Source organism: Camelus bactrianus, chromosome 15 (genome assembly GCF_048773025.1).
Source record: "Camelus bactrianus isolate YW-2024 breed Bactrian camel chromosome 15, ASM4877302v1, whole genome shotgun sequence".
In the NCBI taxonomy this organism is placed as follows: domain Eukaryota; kingdom Metazoa; phylum Chordata; class Mammalia; order Artiodactyla; family Camelidae; genus Camelus; species Camelus bactrianus.
The window spans coordinates 44,640,743-44,661,578 of record NC_133553.1 but is presented as its reverse complement, the minus strand read 5'-3'; the positions used below and the strand labels follow the sequence as shown (position 1 = coordinate 44,661,578).

The 20,836-nt window shown below is 33.4% G+C and overlaps 1 protein-coding gene across 4 annotated transcripts in view; it reads right to left on the bottom strand.

Moving 5' to 3' along the window:
- The window catches only part of PPM1B (protein phosphatase, Mg2+/Mn2+ dependent 1B), a 79,893-nt gene that overhangs the window by 9,988 nt on the left and 49,069 nt on the right, over nucleotides 1-20,836 (bottom strand). For 2 of the 4 annotated variants that reach the window (XM_074378796.1, XM_074378792.1), the window contains 3 exons: nucleotides 17,969-18,080; nucleotides 17,518-17,575; nucleotides 8,179-9,241 (listed from right to left, as the gene is read on the bottom strand). In XM_074378796.1, coding sequence (XP_074234897.1) covers nucleotides 8,936-9,241; nucleotides 17,518-17,575; nucleotides 17,969-18,080 — 476 coding nt within the window. In that variant the 3' untranslated portion in view covers nucleotides 8,179-8,935. Of the gene's footprint in view, nucleotides 1-5,594; nucleotides 7,340-8,178; nucleotides 9,242-17,517; nucleotides 17,576-17,968; nucleotides 18,081-20,836 lie in introns of those variants that run through there. The other 2 variants (XM_074378795.1, XM_074378793.1) reach the window with 2 other exon arrangements.

The window sequence follows — 20,836 nt, the reverse complement described above, 5'->3', positions numbered from 1 at the left end:
TAAGAATTACAGAACGTAGATTATTAATTGTATTTTTATTAAAATGAACTAGACTTATGTAAGATGAAGACAATGCCTGCCTGCCAGGTATCAGCATTTATGAGGCAACAGCAATTAAAATGGTGTGATGTTTGCATAGTTAGACAAAAAGACAATAGAACTGAATTTAGAAACTAGAAATGGATCATACATATATGGGAAATTGGTATTAGGCGGGGCTGAAATGGTGTTGGCAAAATTATATTAGATTCCTTGTTTCATATAAAACAGTAAATTCAGGATGAATGAAAAACCTAAGCATATGTGCTTGGAAAGATGACTTTAAAACTCCTGAAAGAAAATAGAGATTACAGAACTTGAGATGGCAATGACTTCTTAAACAAGACAATAACACAAACCATAAGGAAAAAGATGGATAAGTAACAAAAGGCTCCATACTCAAAATAAAAGAATAAAATAAATACATTTTGCAACACATGTAACAAAGGACTAGTATCCTGACTACATTAAAAAAAAACAACTACAAATCAATGAGAAAAAGACAACCCAAAAGAAAAACAGGTAAAATTTAAAGAGGAAACTCAAATGGCTCATACAGGAAAAGGCGTTTATCTCAGATGTAATCAGAAACGCAAATTAAATATTATTTCACATTCACCTGACTGGCAAACTTAAAGTCTGACAATATTTACTGTTACTGAGGACGGGGAGGGACAGAGGAACAGGGATTTTCATACATTTCTAGTAGAAGTGCAAATTAGTACATCTTTAGCATAATGCATTTGCAGTATTAACTGGAAACGATGCATACTCTATAACCCAGTAATTTTATTTCTAAGCAACTACTACAGAAAATGCTAGTACAAGTGCTCAAGAGACACATGCCAGTCATTAGTTTTTTTATAGTAATAAGTTGCAAATAATCTTCATCTCTTTTCAGTGGGGAAATGGATAAATTGTGGTGCAGTCACACAAAGGAATACTATACCAGTTTATTCTTTTTATTTAACCTCTTGTTTTATGGAAGAGGGGGATGCAGAGGTAATAATGTGAGCAGATAAATTCAAACCTGAGGTTGGGAATAACACCCTTTCCTCTCCCATTTTACCCCCAGCAAAATCAAAACCAGCCACGCATGGTGGGTCATATGTGGGGGAAGGGCTAACGAGAGAACTGATCTCTTATGGTAGGCAGTATCAGACTCTTATTCCAACCCAGTGTCCCCTTCCCCACCTTCTAAACATAACTAAGTAACAATCCTTGGGTAGATCACCAAACCAAAACCTGTAAATACTGTTTACTGCTTAGTCAAACACTGTTCTTATTGAGTCTCCTTTCTTGTAAGAGTAATATCTAGTTTCATTTGCATAGACTGGTATAGTCACGTGTACTCTCTGTGCCTAGTGATTTTCAAACTTTTCATAAAGTCAACCTTTATTCAAATGAAATCTTACATGGAATCCCAACAAGTAACAGAAAAAAAGCAGGACCACTCTGGAGGTTGAGAAATGGTACCCTAGAACTTCCTCTGGTAATTACAATATTTTAAGGAGAGTTTAAACTAGATGAAAATTCTTAAGATTAGTTTATTTTTGACTACATATAAATTTTAAATGTGAACTCTTCATGAAGAGATTTGTAGGTTCCTAAAGAAACTATAACAATTCAATTCACTAACTTTCACTTCAGGAATATACTTCAATAGCATCAAAATAATTATAGCTAGTCTTGTCTAAGACCAATTTTAATAGCAAACATTAAATAACTTTAAGCTTTATACTATTGTGAATTTACTTACAAGATGCTTATTCACAGGCAAAAGTCTCATGAAAATAAACTCCATGGTCCTCTAAACCAAGTTACTGTGGAATTTTGTCAAAATAAATTGCACTTCATGTCTCCAAGATAGAAATGAAGCAAAACCACCTCATTATAGTGAGCACGCAAGTGAAGAAAACATTAAGGACCCAGGAAAGGGAAAGGAGCTCCCAGACCCATATATTAGAGTAGCTCTTGGATTGTACTGGTGCTCTTCACTGCAAATACACGCCCAAGTATTTTCATTAGAAGTGTGTATTATGCCGACAGAGTAAGAGAATAACATTGGCTGTACAGACTTAATCATAAAGATCACTATTGCCAACATTATAAGATTAGGGTTTTTAGTCAAAGGGGAAAAACAAATCCAAAGCTTTGATTCTACCCATAAATAAAAGTTATGGTTCTTTTGTGCCCCACTAGAGTTGTGGATACTAAGAGGAAAAACAGTAACTAACCTCCAAACACCAAGCTCATGCATGCATCCCTCATTCCTGAACTAGAAGAGCACAGCTACCAGTTATATTGAGTGGGAAACAATGTACACAGTTAATAGAAATGTTTGCCAGGGAGCATGAAAGTGAAATGGAAAATAAGGGGAAGAAGACACCACAGCCAGGAAAGCCAGCAAGAAGTCAGAATCAGTGCTGATGCTGCCTGAGAAGCAACTTACTCTGTATTAGTAGTTACACTGTTTTACTTCTGATTGACAATATAACATACATAAATCACCAGAACAGTGGGCAAAAATAAACACTTGCTCAGCATTTTCATTAAAGCTTACAGAATAATCCTCAAAGTTGAACAGAAAAAAAAATCTTGAATAGAAAAATGAAAACCAGCAATTGAGCATAAAAAAATGACAACGCAACTTTTTATAATGCATATCTACAAATTTATTTGCAAAAGCAAGGAACTCTCAGAATTACTTTGAAATAACTTAAATCCTCGTCTTGATGATTACTACATTAGCATTTGACTACCTTACAGATTTCCTGCACACTGTGCACTGTTTTAATAGGTGCAAATTACAATAGACTATTTTCCAAAAATATTATTTAGCTACGCAAAACAAAATGTATTCTAAAATATTCATCAAATGCTTTCCCTTATCAAACCAGATTCATTCCAAAATACAAATAAGGGCAATTTGGAAGAGGAAATGTGAATTTGAGACGTCATTTAAAAATGCAACCTAAATTCAAGGTAAGAGTAAGATTTGGCTAGCAGAAGAAATTTAATGGACATCTTCAGGTTAATTTCAATGATGGAAGCTGAAACTAAGACTCAGTTTAACACAAGCAACATAAACTGCCTAACACCACTATTAAAAGACATCAAGACCCAACTGAATCCCATACATCTGAAAATAAACCTGACTTATGGAGAAATGAGAGCTGCAGTCACTTTTGGCTACCCAAACACATTAAAAACCAAACACTCATGTAACAACTATCTTAAGTAAATATTATAATTACCAAGCCTCATAATTGGGCAAGCAATGTGTGACAGAAATTATGAGTGCTTTAAAAAAACCAAGAATCTCCATGCTAACTCTCCCCAATCTTGTTGAATGTTCAGAAAATTGAAAAGTCTAACCAAAAAAACTCAACATAAAATTCTGATCCACTTAGTCATCATTAAAAAAATCCCATCTTTATCTGACCAACCTGAAGTGACATCTAATGTTAAAATGATTTTATTTAAAATACGAATTTTAAACTTCAACATAAAAGTGAAACCTTCTCAAAGAAATAACACAAATCTACAATAATTGGAAGACATCTTAAAAGATTAAAATGATCCAAATATATGCCATAAAAAAAATCAAGCTCTACAGTTAAACAACCTTAAATCATGAGTTTTCCAAGTTGAAACACATCACAGAATTTTCTGGGAGAAAAAAAGCACAATAGTAAAGACTCCACCTTCTTTACTTTGCTTTCTAAGTATCAGTGTAATGGTAACCATACAAACATCACCTCTCCCCGCAAGTAAAGTTTACATCAGATCTGTCTTAAGATTCATTTACTGTTATACTTGGTATACTACTATATTATATAATAGTATATTACAGTACCGTAATACTTGGAATAAAAGAACACTCTGTGAAGCTGTCCAAAAGGATGAGGGTAGCAAGTCCCAAAGTCTGGGGGTCCCAGAGAACCTTTCAAGGAGGTCTGTAAAATCCAAACTATTTTCTCAACAATATTAATACTTTTTTTTTTTTCAAGGTCTTGACATTTGCACTGACTGTGCAAAAGAAATGGTGGGAAAAATTACAGGCACCAATATTATTAGCATGAATAGAAACAGTATTACCAAACCAGTCACTATTACATGTTCATCACTGTACTCACAGAGAAAAAGGGGCAGGGGGGACCAATTTCAGTTAACAATGTCCTTAAGCAGTAAAAATTAATTGCATCACACCTCTACCCTTGAGTACACATCTTTTTAATAGCTTAGATGATGAAATGGGAAGTCCTGGGTCTACAGCAGGCTGAAGTATGATGGTTGTCTCATGCTATTATTTGAGACGTGAGCTGAACTAGTAGCCACTTTTCAAGGAATGCCATTTTACTTGAAGGAATGACTGAAAGACTGTGGTTATTCAACAGACATTTTCTCTGAAATGAATGAAATAAGCCTGTCACTCAAAGAAAACAACTGACAATATTTGTTGCCAATGATAAAATTTCACCTTTCAAATGAAAATTAAGATTTTGAAAAGTCTGTATCCATCACCATGTGCTTGACAGCGTCCCAATACTTAAGATTTTTCTGATGAGATCACAACAAAAATTACAAACACAGCATAATAAAATGTTAATATTCTAAAGAACTGCATACTTCTATGAACCTGTATTTTCCAAATGACCAATGCATGTTACAAAATCATGTAAAAGTAGAACCCTTATTCAAACTGTAAGACAAATCAAACTGATTTTAACGTAACAAAGTACAAAGTTGATTGACAGTTTCAGACTTCACATTGCAACTAACCTTCAAGAAACCACCAGTTCTGAAGTTTAGATAAAGTATCAAAGAAGAATAACTATAATTATCTAAAGCTTAAAAGTACTTTTCCACAAAGGTGTTTGTGTGAGGCCAGACTTCTTCATCCACTTCTAACACAGTGCCACATTCCAAAAGACTGAATGTAAAAGCAGACAGAAGATTATCCAGCCCAACATTAAAATATTTATAAAAATTAAAACCAACGCTATTTTCACACTAAATTTTTTAGATTTTGAAAATATTTTCATAAAACAATGCTATTTATGTTAACAGGTAATTTAAAAAAAGAATTAAAATAGCACATAAAATTTCTTTAATTTCTAATACAATAAACATCAATAGATATAACCCACAAAGCGTAAGTTCTCTGGGATCTTGAATTCTGAGAAATATAAATGGGTGCTAAGATCAAAACAGTTGAGAAACAGCTGGAATAGGGAATTCAAAACAGTAAATATTGAATATGGGTTTTTCTCTTGCTACTCCACACATTATTTGTATTTCCAGGGCCACCAAACCCCCGAAAAGGATTTTTTTTAATAAGTGGTATAAAAAATGTTTTTGGATTGAAGAAGGGGTTAATTAGTATTGTCCTATTATACAGTTTGGTTAACTCCTCCTTGGAATTATAATTTGCCTACACAGTTTTATATGAAATTTTTCATGATAATTATTCCTACTATATAAAATGTTTAAAGTAACATTCAAAACTGGACTTTCACTCTTAAATATATGAAATAGTAATTATGTCACACTGTTTTTATCAATTCTTTATTTAGGTAACAAGTTGGTTATGTTCACTGCATTGTATGAAACATCACAATATCATACGGGAAAGGTACTATCAGTACAGGGTTGGATCAGAGTGGACAGTTTGAACAATAAACCATTTTGCATTCTTCATTCCCTATCTTTTAACAACCCGCCAAATCCAGTCAAGGGACAAATAGCTTTTAACATCATCATGGAAAGCACTTTAACTTACAAGGCTAAAATCTAAAGAATAAATAAAATATGTTGTGGCATTAATTTCTTTTAGACCAAAAATCAGGTGCACAATAAATCAAATGATCAAGAAAGCTGTATTCAAATGTGTGGCTCTCCAGAAACAACTTCAGGAAAATGTTACAGAAAATACCATGAATTCCATTTCACACAGGACCAGATGATGACTCATTTTAACTATACACAAGGGCAATTACATCCTGCTGAAACACAATTTAAACAGATAGGAAAATGTTTACAGAGCATCCACCACATGTAAACCATGTACAAATGGATACATTCATTGCTTCTCCTACCCCAATAGCTTCTTTTAGATAAATATTTCACTCTTCATGTTCAGTATTAATTGGAAACATGCAAAACTCAAAGGAATTCAAGGATTCAAGGTTATTGTAAAAATAGAATTAAACTAATAGTCTTCAAGTACCTTATGTGATAGCCACTCTGTACCGTGCCCAATGTTATAAAATGAAAGGTTACTGAACCCATGAAAATATCTCTGTAATATTTCCTTAGACCTAAAATAGATAATTTTAAATGTATTTATAGTCATTTCAATGTGATATTCTGAGCTTTTAAAATAATGTAAACAATTAAAAATTATACCAAATTACACAAAACTTGTTTTATCTTAAAAGCTGAAAAATTAAAACTATAGAAACCCACATGTAAAACAAAAATCACAATTTACATTATAAAGGCAAATCTCATCATTTAAAAAAATTTGCAGCAGTGAGATGTCAAAGCAAATTATAAATAGCCATAAATTAATCCATTTGGTTTCAAGAGATTTTTCTAGTGAGAGTTGAAGGATGTAGTAGACACATGCATAAAATTTGTAAGGGTTTAGAGTATTATTGCCAAAAACACTTTATCTTGAAGCAGGCAACATTACAACTTGGACATTATTGGAGAACCCAGTTTGATAATACAGGTAAAATTGGAAAAAAATTAAATAACAATAATAAATATAAATCCTATAGTAAATCGCTCAAATGAAATTTTAAGCCACAGAGCTGCAAAAGGCTTCCAACTTGGTGAACTGAAAAAAGGAGCATCTCATACAATTCTTTGCTCTTACATGCTTATATGTTGTGTGTCTTGTTTAAAAAAAAAAAAATAATGTGTCTTCAGAGGATAGCTAACTATATTCCCATGCACCTCAGGCATATGTTATTTGTGGTGAAGTAACTCCATTGGTTTCTAGGGCCAAAAGTTCAGTACAGTTGTAACCAGTACGCCTGAGGCTGGCAAAAAATACTGTAGTACAGGCAATGCTACAAGTGGCAATTATCAGAAAACACAAATATGAACAAATGATGGGAAATGCTAATGATTTTCTGCTCATATCACAAAACGTTGGGAATCCACAAGAATATTTTTTCCCTTGTATTGAAGAAAATTGTGATTAAAAGTTTTTTCCCCCAATTTTCAGAATCAAAAGCATTTTAGAAGGTTTATAAGGCTACCATGGGTCTTCTAGATCTCCAGCACCCTACAGGAAGAAAAAAGGAAGAATATTATTATTATTTACCTAAACCACTTCCAGGTTGGATTGAATTTCAAAAGAAAACAAAATTAGATGAACAAACTACCTTCCTTTCTTTGAAAAGGTACTTTTATAGAGAGGTGTGTGAATTGTACATTGTGTGTATACACATGGATCTAATATAGATAGATAACTGGCTGGGTTTTTCTCCCCTCTCCACCAAATGCCTTCCTGTTTCTCAAACCACTTAAAAACATTCTGGCATTGGAAAAATATATCAAAACATCAGCTACACCTGAAGATTCCACAGTTTCAACTTATGGTACCTCAAGCAACTTTAGACACACGATAAACGTAAAACATGAAAAAGAAAAGTTAATGTTCTACATTCACAAAATAGTTGTTTTAAGAAACACTTTCCCATGTGACTAACAGTCGTCTGTATTCTAAAGATTCATTTTAACAAAAACCAAACTCATATCTGCTATTTAAAATATCTCATAATTCTCGCATTTATTAATATCTGATGAATGCTTAGAGCAAAGCTGACAGTCTTGCAATCTTTTAAAAGCTCATCATGGCAATATTCTAACATGTCTACGTGTGTCCATTCTGTCTAAAGATTAATATTTTACATCACAAAAAGGGGATAAGAAACAAAATAGATTTACTTTGAGTAAGCAAGACTTCTCAACATTTTTTTCCTTTCAGTTAATGAAAAATGCACCAAGCCAAAAGTTTTCTAAATTTTATATAAATACAAATGAAATTCTAATGGGTATTTTCCCAATATACCAAACCTGGTTGTTTAAAAAATAATAATTTAAAAATAAGTACAACATGCATAGGTTATTCCACATCACATGCTTTATTTGGACTTAAACACTTATAATTTCATTCTAAACACTTGGTTGACATACATTTTGATGTATGTAGTTAGGCTATACAGAATATACAAACCAAAGCTGCATGAATAATACATAGGTTTTTCAAAAATTATGTTTCATAAAGAATACAGAGAAAGGAAAAATAATCACACATCCAGTATCTCAGAACTTCTAAAAATAAAACTACAGAGAGTGAAATATAAACAACTCAAAGAACACACAAATGATCATTCTTGAAAAGAAATTACAGGCCAGCATCTGCCATTCTTTGAATAACTAAAATTACTGAAGAAAACACAAATTTATTACATAGCTAACTATGAATGTACTATTACGGAAAATAATGTGAAGCAGTATAAATCTATATTAACAAGTTTTTCCACAATATAAAGTAACCTTGCTATTCAGTAATCTCTAATTCTATCTAGTATGAATTTAACTACTGACTAATAACTGGTGGCCTTATTTCCAGCATACAACATGAAAGGACATATAATTTTATTAAATTCAAGGTACTATATAAATAGCCGATTTTAAACTATCTGATAAAGATGTATGCAAAGGCCTTCTTAAAAAAAAAACAAGGCTATATGAATATAATAAAACTAGTTTACCAATATTCAAGTAACAAAACGGTTATATAAACGCATACATTGTATTTCCTAAGTAAAAACCATCAAATCAAAGATCACAAAAATATTACCACAAAGTAAGGTCATATTTTTTCACCACTCATCTTTGTCCCTGCATCTTCATTACAGCTGTCTAGTTCAGCAAGATCACTCTTTGATTCAGTATGGCTTTCCTGCATTGCCACTGGGTTTCCAGCATCACTGTTCGAAGAAGCAGCGGCAGCAGCTGGTTCAGCAGGGCTTTCTTCTCCCTCTACTTTAGCTAGCCTGTAACTAGTCAGCATCTCCTCCAGAAGTTGTCGGTAGTTGCCCCTATGATTAATTCTCATTTGCCTGAGAGCTTCCACCAATTTTCCCTGTGATCCACTTTCCTCTGCTTCATCGGAGGCCTTTTTTTAAGATTCAAGACCCCAGTGTCAGTAGACAAACTAGGATATCACATGTATTTCATAACATATCACAGCAAAACACTCATTTGTCTACCATGAGTAATATAGTCTAGGCATGAGAACATTTCATTAAATAAGTATCAAGGCTTATTTGTGTCAATTAATAAAAATTTCCAGTTGAAGTATCTCATTATTTTTAGCAAATTATCAAGAACTAGTTCACGTTTATTTCACATTGATATTCGAAGTTTAATCTGAAATTTACTTGGCTATTAAAATTCAAAGGCAACACAAGCATCTCCTAAAGCTGACTTACTTAAAAAAAAAAAAAACAATTGGCTATAATTATCTAGTATAAAAGGAAATTAGTGTTTAAAGCAGTAGGAAAGGACAGAAAAGCAGGCCATGAGAACATTAGTTTCTTCATTTCTGCTAAATGATAGGAAGGAAAGGAGACACAAAATGTAAAACTATAGAAATTTAAACTAGATACTGGGGAAATTGTAAAGCTTTTGTGGATAAAAATATTACTTTTTGTCTTTAAATATTTTAATAAAAACATTTCTAGATAAAATAGACCAATTATTCAAAAACGTAATTAAGTTGCAAACAGTACACTACTCAATCCTTTCATAGAATTTTATAAAATCTACAGGTTTCTAAAATAGTAGCTACTTAATCTTGTTAGCAGAACAAGCTCTAATATCCAATCTGATTATAGTTACACTGAGAGACTAAAAAGCAAATCAATCTTATATTCTGTGCCTCCTGATGTGATGCATCAGGGAGGACAAAGCTATGTCCTATGTTCTTGCCAAAAATGTTTAATAACTAATGAAGCTAATTCCCAATTTACAGGAAAACAAGAAAAAGAGGATCATGTGAAAGGACACCACAAAGAATCATATGATCCAGAATGTAGGACATCCTATAAAAAGCTTGCTCAGTCTCATTATAATCAGTGTCAAGGGGAAAAGAATTGGGGGCTCGGTCAAAGACTTGCTTAATAGGCTTGACTGGTAACAAATGGACTAGCAGTCATTCTAGGCACAACTGGGAAAATTTGGGATCAATATTAGATGACATTAAATTTATTATTAATTTTCTTATGTATAATATTATGGTTATGTAGAAAAATGTCCTCATTCTTAAGAGCTGCATGCCAAAATATTTAGAGGTAAAATATTATGATGTCTGCAATTTGCTATCAAAGGGTCAGTCAAAAAAAGTCATGTATGTACATACACGCATGTATATATAAAGAGAGATAAAGCAAATATGGTAAAACATTACGTGTTGAATCTAGGTAGAAGGTATACAATTGTTCATTATGATCATTTTAATTTTTCTACATTTTTGGAAGTTTTCATCATTAAATGTGGGGAAAATAAAATACAAAAAGGTTACTGATATAGATGATCTGACACAAACTCTTAACCATCTTTGAAGGCTGTTACTCTATAATTCTATAACAAAGATAATACTACTATAACCACATAATAAATGGCAATGCTTATTAGAAAAATGAGAGCACATGAATGCTTTAAAAAGAAAAAAGAAAAAAAGAAAGTGTCCTTGTGGCAAAAAGCAATAGATGACTGTGTACAGCATATGTTTTATATGTACATATATGTCTGTGAACCTGTCCATTTTAGGATATTATATGTAAAATGTCTGGGAGGAAAGAAAATACAGCAATATAAAAATGATAATATTAGGTAGTGAAGTTTCAGATGTTTTATTTTCTTTGAATTTTCTAATTTTCTATATCAAGAATATTAACTGTCAAAATCATTTACGTTTTAATTTGCAAAGTTTATTGTGTGGGGAGAACATAATAAAATGTGCTGTTGAGATTTTTCTTATTTTTCCCCTTACCTTTCCTTCTGTACTAAATAAATCTATTTCCCTAAATAAAGTCTCTCATGTGAATCTATTCAGGAAAGGTTAAAATGGAACAATGAGTAGAGTCTTGCTAATCACAAATCTTACCAGTCTTTAATCAGGTCTTCCAAAAGGAAATTTTCTACTTGATAGTAAATCACAAAGAACTTTCAATATAGGGCGTAAGACTCCTACCTGCCCTCTAAAGAAAAGTCCCTCAAACCAACAACTCTCTATTTAAAAAAAAAAAAAAGAAGAACTTCCAGGACACTCAAACAAAATCTGCTTCAAGTGGGCAGCTGATTTACACGCTGAGACCTCAACCCTGGTTTCGCACCAGAATCACCTATAGAGTTTTTACAATTATACATATGCCAAAGTTCCATCCCATTATATTCAGATTCAGTGGGTTGAGGTGATCTATTTTTAAAGCCTGACAGGTGATTCTGATATATGGCCAAGATGGAGAACCACTGATAAGCTGTCTTAACTCTACCTACTTGAACTTACTGATACGGTTGGATCAAAGGTTGTTATACTCATTGTATTTCAGTCAATTGGGGGGGGGGAGGTGGTTTTCAAAGATAAAGCACCTCTTTCTCCATCTGACACATTTCTTTTTTACAGTAATCATCTATGTTTCTGTGAACTGCAGAGCAGTTGGGGAGAGAGAAGTAGTTGCTTTTTAAAAACTGTAAATTAAGTAGCATGGATTTACAACAACCAATTGAAAAGAATTTGAGCTAACGGCCACATTTAAGTTATTTTATATTATTGCAAATTATATTCTTTTGTTGTGCTGCATAGACAATGGAAGGGTGAAACCTCTTTCCCAGCCATTTCATTTGATTCTTCAAAATATTGTTACACAACTCTGTCGTGGATTTTCATTAGTATCAGAAAAGGATTGTTTTGCTTAGCTAAACCCTCTTTACCTGAACTCATAAAGCACATCATGTTTGCACATCTATTATAGCAGTTAATTCCACCTTGCTACTGTTCACAATTATCTCTCCAGTTAGACTGTAAACTCTTTGAAATAAAGATAATTCTATTCCTTTCTGTATCCTCCCTACCACCTAGGGAAGGAAAATTAGTGCTAAGAACTAAGAGCTTTATATACATAATCTCATTTAATCCTGTACGTACCCTATGTAACAGGTACTGTAACTCTAATTTTTATAAGTGAAGAAACTAAGGCTCAGAGAGATTTAAGTTGTTTGTCAGGGTGACAATGCTAGTAAGTGACAGAGCTCAGATTTGTTTACAGGTGCAACTGACATCAACGTCCCTCTGAATGCTCTTTTGAATACATTATGGTAACAGGTTTTGCATATAAGTGCCCCATATAAATAGACGCATACTAAATAAATACTGCTTAAAATTATTGTAGAATTAAAACATAAATTATTTCATATTGAAGTCTATAATGTATTTCTCCTTCATATAGAAAAATTAATGAAATTATAGGACAAAAAATCAATTATGGAGCTAGGAATTCAGGACATTTCCTCAGATTTTGTTTTTAAGGCTTTATTATCATCTAGACTAATACAGCTTGAGAATCAAATTTCTCATTATAAAAACACTGCCTTGCACCACGTAAGGCACAGGAATATGGATAAATCAGGCAGAGAGCCAACAGAGGGGAAGGAAATCTAGGCACATTTAATAAAATTTAACTAGCTATTATTTATTTGCAGCAGTTTTTTAAAAACACAGTTGCCATAAGCAAAATTCCTCAAAAGACTAGCTAAAACAGTGGAGAAAAAGAATGCCAGCATAAATATTTACTGTGTTAAGAGTCCCCATGCCCTGCTTTGTCAGGTAAAAATAATTTTTAGACATTTCTCAAAAATGACTTCATGAGGTATAATTAACAATGACTAATGGAGAATCTAATAAATTATACATTATCTGCAAGATTCTATAAAATTTAATCAGTTTGAAATAATTTAAGAGTCATTTAAATGGTCAAGACCACAAAGCTGTAAGAAGTGGTATATTAAATGACACCTAAAAAAGTAGTGACTAAACTTAGTGCATTTTCCAACAGTGTAGGTAGGTCTTCTCCATAAGAATGCTTTGACAAGTGAAAAAGTAAAGTCCTAAAACTGTAATATAAAAATATACTTGCTTTATTTGAAATAAAATAAAAAAGAAGATTGTACACAAAAGTTAACAATGTGAAAACAGGGAGATTCTTTAGGGCTTTTTGTCCTGTCCTCCTTCCCCCCTCTCAAAATCCAAATGTCTTAAAATAAGTTTTTTGAATCAGGATAAATAAAAACATGTATTTAAATGAAAAATAACTAATAAGGCACTGAGCTTGACTGCTTAGTCACAACAACTTCCTCATCAAAAACAGAGCACCTTAAGACTATTAAATATAAGATTCACAACAGAATGGGCAATGATTTTTCTTGCACAGTGGACAGAGTGGGGGTACAGATACATACAAACCCTCTATCTTAGAGAGGCTGCACGGAAAGGTATAAAATAAAGGGAATAGTTTTTTGAGTCATTCTGACTTAGATTCAAATTCTTGTTACTCGGTTTATCCAGCTGTGCAACCTGGGCAAGCTACTCCATCTCACTGAGTCTTAGTCTTCTCTGTAAAAGAAGGGTGTTGAGGAGATAACCTATGATCAGTATTTAGATACAGACAAACAGATACGGCTTGGCACAAGTAGGAGGAAGTAGGTGTAAACAAGTTTCCCCTTTTCCCTTGGAAAACTTCTACTTACACAGCTACTTGATCAGTGGTGCACTAATTCAAAAGCACTCTAAGTCTCCTTTGAAGGAAGAACTTCACATTTTGGCACAGAAAATACAAAGCTCAAAAAATAAACTTCCATACCAATTAGCAACCTCTAATTATTTTTTGAAATATATGGTTTCAGGATAGTCTTAGCAAACTACTAGAAAGAAAGAAATAGAAATATTTTTTATTTAACTAGTATTTATTGAACTCTCACCATGTGCCAGGCACTGCTATAGGTGCTGGGACTACAGCCATAAATAAACAAGATAAAGTTCCAGATCTCAGAGAATGTACATTCTAGTTACAAAACCAAGCTAGCATTTAGAGGGAGAAAAGGGGGTGGACTGGGAGTGATCTCATATAACAACAACTTAGAACAAACGTAATTTTATTTTTTCTGGTCCTCTAGGAGATTATCCTTTTGGGGTTACAAACTCGTTTGAGGAACTGATGAAAATTGCAGACATAACTCTAAATCATTAGAGAATGTGTATGCACACATAAATATATCTGCAAAGACTTTTGGGAGGTTCACAAACCCCCTTATGCTAGAAGCTTTTCCACAGATTTTGATTTTAAAGCTGGGAAAATATCAATATTGCTTACATTAATTGAACATATTCTAAAAAGTTGAACTAAAAAATAACTTAATAGTGAACTTTCTGAATATATTTTAAATGACCTAAGTTGACTTATATCCAACTCAGCTTTTAAAAATACATTAATTAACCAAAAGATTTTAATATAAGAAAAATAGATGAATCTCTATTTCTAATGGTACTGTATATAGGCATTTACAGCAGAAAAATTCTGTATGTGATACAAAGTAGACATTTTAGGAATCTAAACAATCGCTGTTAACTCTGGCTAGCTTTTTTTAAAGAAAAAAATCTGAATAAAAATTATTTTTGTTATTTAAGCAAAATTGTTTTAAATAATACCTCCCAAGTGTCTTCTCCTCTGTATTTCTACCAGACTTTTGTCTTTCCCATTCTGCAAGTTACCTGTAACAGCTCCTGCCACTGTGTACTTCCTGGCAACATCTTCCAGATGGCACAGATCTAACCAAGTTGAAAAGCATTTGCGAAGCACTTCTGTGCCTAACTCACTGCTTTAGTAGGTCAAGTTAAGAGCTAAGAATTTAATCAAACATCTATAATTTCTTCATTTTATGTTTCTTTTATATTTTTTAGTACATTTCTGCTACTTGTGATTATCGTTCAACATTTTTCCAAGGTCATAATTACTCTGAAAGGGTAATGTTTCCTAAAATGGGATTCTGGGCTGCAAAAATGAGGTGTTTTTTTTTTAACAACAAATAGGAAAGGTTCTCTAATCCACACATCTATCTACTAACGATGGGTTTACACTTATGTGATCTCTGCAATCATTTCACAACTATTTGACTTCCAGCCTCTCTTTAATCTAATACTGCACACTTCTAACAGAGTAAAATACCACAGATATCCACAGATATTCCTTTGAGTCTATCATTTTAATGCTCCAAACATATGGTGGCTCCTCACTCTAAAACACAAAGTTCAAAAGTCCTCTCTAGTCTCTCCAGAAATACTTCTGGCACCTGAATTCTTTGTCACCACAGCAGTTCTCTGCTCTAGCCAAAATGATGTTCTTCCTTTCAAAGAACCATTACCTTCCTCCTTTCACTTCTGCCATTCAACCATTCTTCAAATCCCATTTTCTCTCTGAAAATCTGACTGCAAGCAATCATTGTACAATACATATGGCAATTAATCACATTCTATATTTCATCATCTTTTTATTCTTTAGTAAATAATGTGAAACCATTTATTATTTAACTTTTGTTTTAAATCTACATTGCCAGCTGCACTGAGAGTAGGGATGGGGGACCATGCCTTGTGTTTTGTGATCAGTCTCCTCCCCACATCAATTCACTACATGGTAGATTGTCAGTGCTTGATTTTAGAAAGTTTATATATAAAGGTAATTAACTATACATCTCCTTAATTTATACAGTCATATAATAATCATATTTAAGGCAATTTAATATTCTGAGCATCTCCCCTCAGTTTCATGGTTCTGTTGCCTATTTATTCATAGTTTATATAGCTGCTATGTATAAGCATCTCCTATTTTTTTAAAAAGCTTCAAATTCATCCTTGGTATGTTAAACAGAAATTTCAGGTTATAAAACTTTTTTTTTTTTTTTGAGTAAAAGCTGCCAACTTTCTTGAGAGACCAAGAAATTCAGCAAAGTATAATGAAATAATTTTTCCCGATTACACACAAAGGTTGAATTTGCAAAAACATAAGGAAACAGGAGTACTTATAAGGCCAATAATCAATAACTATTTGAGGGCTTATTTCCTCTAAACATGGTGGCGAATGCTGTGAAGAATCTACGGCTAGCTGAAGAGATAAGACTCTCTTTACCTCCCAATTACCACCATCTTTTTAGCTGTTATCAACATCCTATCCTCATTTCTTTTAGGATTCTCTAAATGCATTACATAACATATCTTTAATTTCCACAGCTTTGAATATAATTCTTAATACTATGAGGCACCTGTCACAAAATGAAGACTCAGAATCACTGCTCCAGACCAAGATATAAATTGTTAGTAGCAATATATAGCATCACTGTGATTCCACTAACTAAAATGTATACTTGTAAAATTTCCTTTTGTCAGAATACTTTTTATTGTTAAGAAAAAAATAAATTATGTGAGATTTCTGTGCAATAAAGAACCCTGGGAAAACAGTGCAATTGAGATGATATATCATTTTTCTCAGTGACTAATGTCTCTCTCAAGACCTGCCAAGAGGAGCTGGAGACTCAGAAGGTGAGTCTATTTCTTGTCAACAAGTTTCATTATTAAGTTTGGCTCCCTTAAATCTTTGCAGCATACATGTTAAAAATTAAATTATTCATTTTAAATGTCCAAAAACCTTGAAAACTCTATGAGAAGATAGTTACCTGAAGTACTGACTTTGAAATTTAGGGCAATTTTTTAAAATGACACTGTTTTGACTTCTGGTACTAATACTAAAATAAAACAAACTACGGAGGAGCAGCAGACAGCTCATCTGTATTCCTAAGGAAGGTAAAGGGACAGACAAAGCGTTTTGCTCTGGTGAAGCACAGCAGGGTACAACAAAAATGATTACCCCAGTTCAACACACAACCCACAGCACAGTAAGAATATTAGAAAGAAATTATCCTCAGGTGTTCAACTGGGCACACAGGGGCACTGAAAGGTCAGGTCTTTAAAATAATAACTGATTTTTATCACTGTCAGTGATGGTAGCAGCCTGCTGGAGAAGAAACTAAGATATTGAAAAGCACATTTTTTTGACTCAAAATTAAGGCTTAAGGGAAGAGAAGAAGGAAAGGAAGACACACAGGGAGAAAGTAAGTACAGCCCAAACAAAAGGGTATTTGATGCCCATTAAGTGACAACAAGCCTATCTACAAAGCAGAACTTTCTCTCTACCTCGACTTCATACATTTCTTTAAACTTTAACTGACTCCTTAAAATGAAAAGCAGTCATAAATTACTATAGATTTCATTGTGTGCATCCATTCATATCTAGCATTTATATTACAAAGTTATTTAAAATACTTAAGAAATAAAATAAAACTTACCCCATCACTTTCTCTATGTGGATTCAGCCTACTATAAACAGTTTCAATAACGTTGCGCCTAAAAAAAATTATGCTTTAGTTTTATTAAGTTACATACAATTATTATTAAGCCTCTAAGTATTTAAAATAATACTTCATATCTTGACTATACTAAAAAAAAATTAACTGCTGCACTAAATACTTGCCAAAAATATAGTTTATGCATTTCATGCAGAATTTGATCCTGCACAATCCATTTCTCACTTACCAAGGAAAGAAGGGCCTTCATCCTCAAAGAGTAAAATAAATAATTCCTTTAAAAAATTCCCTTTTGGATGGAATTTTAGAGTTCTTCTCTGATGTAAGAACTATCAACCCACTTCATCTTTAGATAATTGATGTACTTCTTCCTAAAATTATTTAATTACTAAGTATAAATGAAGTCAAAATTAGTTCTTTTTGCTCTACTTACTTGCCAGCAAGACCTCCCCCAGGAGGCAAATTTGGGATATTTTCTGCAGACAAGATGCGCACGACATGGGCAAGATCAGGCATTCCTCCCTCACCAGACTTCTTCATAATTTCTGTAGGTTTTGAAAAAGAGTTTCTAAATTAATGTGATAACTCCTATTCACAAAGTGAAACGAGCTACTATTGGGTAGTGCCTATTTTAAAATATGAAAAGCAGTATCACCTTACTACCACACAAGGAACAAAAAAAGATTAAAAGTTATTTGTATATATATGCTCTAGCACTATTCATAAAAGCAAAAATTGGAACAAATTAAATGTCCAGTAAAGGGACAGTTAAGAAAATTTTTGTACAGCCACTGAGAGAAATGGTTTTTAATCACTAAAAATGATCCCTATGAACCCAGCACAGCTACACGGAAAAACAGTTTTTTTCTATTCTATATAAAAATACAAAAGTTATTAATACTGTAATTCAAGGAAAACAAAAGCAATGGATGGATAAGGATTATAAGGAGAAAGGGAAAAATTAAAGTGTTTTTACAGGTTTTTTGATGCCTAAATAGTTATGCTCCACAATAATTTAAAACAAAAAAGGAAAATAAATCTCAGAACTTGCTAATATTGAGAACAAAATAAAACATTTACATGTTCCACTTATACTTACAATTTACGGAAAACAGATTTTTAAGGCATAATTATTTGGCCAGTATCAACACATAAACTCCTCAAAAATCAGACAATGGCAACTTACTTTTAAGACAACAAAAGAGCAGTGTCCTAAGTAGCCATCAAGATGCAAAATCCAAACTGTTTCCCATGTCTCACAAGGCCCCCGACTGTGACCTTAACTTTCACCACTCCCATTCAACTCTGCTCAACTCCCACCTAGTATCTCCAAAGACTATACAAAGAAGCCTTCTACTTGTCTAGATTTTCACATGTACTTCCTCTCTTGCTTTGGGACACTTTTTTACACCAATCCAACCAACTCCTTTGTATGGTTAAACTGTATTCATTGTTCAGGTTTCAATTTATATGTCACTATGTCAAATTCTTCTCTGACCCAAACCTGGCATAGATGTATTGCTACATACTCCCACTGTACACGAGGTTTCCTGTGTCATAGACTGCAACCTTCAGGAAGGCACCACTGCAATTTTTCTACATTACACTTGTATCTTTGTATTCAGGGTTTCTCATCCTCAGCATTACTGATGTTTTGGACAATTAGTGTGTGTGCGTGTGAAGGCTGTTTTGCACTACAGAATGTAACATCCTGATCTCACTCACTAGATCCCAGTGGCATTGCCTCAGTTAAGACACCAAAACTGTTTCCAGGCATTGCCACATGTCTCCTTAGGGGAAAAAATCTCCCCCAAATGAGATCCACTGTGGTCTAGCCCTTTACCAACCAATCTTCACACCCTTCCACTAGTGCTGCTGCAGCCGAATCCACCCCCATCATCTGCCTCCTGTATCGACGCATGATTCCTAACTGGTCTCTATGCTTCCTCTCTTGTCCCCTCTTTACAATCTCTTCTTCACAAAGCAACTGAGAGGGCCCCTTTAAAAAAGTCAGTTCATGTCACTCTTGCACTCAAAATCTTCCAGTGACTTCCCATCACCATTTGAATAAAGTCCAAAGTCCTCATTTTGGTCTGCAGACCTACATGATCTGCTTCTCAGCAACCTGTCTCCTAGTCTTTCACTTTTCTACCAGTTTATCCTAATCCAGCCACGCACTCTAATCACATTCCCTCCTCAGTCTCTGCTGCTCCCTTTGCCTCCAATGTTCCTCTCTCAGATAGCCACTCTCTCCCACACACAGGTATCTGCTCAAGCGTTTTTCCTCACAGAGACCCTTGTAACCAATATTCCTTGTTAATATCTGCTTCTTGCTTTGTTTTTCTTCAACTTAAAAAAAAAAAACTATTGGTCTCTACTAGAACATAAACTCCATGAGATCAAGAACGTATCTGCTTTGTTTTCTGTTCCATCCCCAGTGACACACATGCTCAGGTAAAGCTGAAGAAGAGAATACATGCAGAAGGCGCTCACCAAATACCTAATTAATCAATTTAGGTTAAAGGCTAGTCCCTGTTCATTTTAGCATCACACCTCCCCCTCCCACTCCCACTAAAAACACATACACAGATTTGCCAATACACCAGAATGCTTTTACCTCAAAATTTTAATGTCAGACTACATGATTTAAAACCCTAACAGAAATATAATGCTCTTGAAGAACACTGTCTTATAGAACAGTTAGGTACCAGGGCATCCTGACTTATAGTGGCTGCTTTAGTCAAGGATGTTTAAGCCTTTTTTGATTGATTAGAATCAAGCATTTGTCACAGGCCTCCGAGATCATTTCATAATATTACCTGTCATCACTGCCACATAATATTTATTTTGGAAAATTAAAATTATGTAAAAGAAAATTAATACCAAATGTTAACAACCCATATTGAGCTGAACTGACCTCATATTTAAGAAATTAAAATTTAGCTGTTACACAAGAGTTAATAAAAGCTATGGTTTGCTGAAGATTTATTTGTTAGGCACCATATCAGGTACTTAACAAAGTTATCTCATTCATTTATTAAAACAACCTCCATGGTTGGTGTTTTTATCTTTAGTTCATAATAAAGAAGGGAGCCTTAAGAGGTTAGGCAAGTTAGCCAAGATCACATAATTAAGTAGGCTAACCAAAATGAAGAGTTCTTCCCCAAATGAAAACTAATTTCCTTTTTATGAATGAGGAAATAGGACAATAAGAAAACACTTCTTGTCTTCTGATAAACTTGAACCAGCAATTACCCACCCAAACACAATAGAGCTTATCAGAAAATGGGTATTATTAACA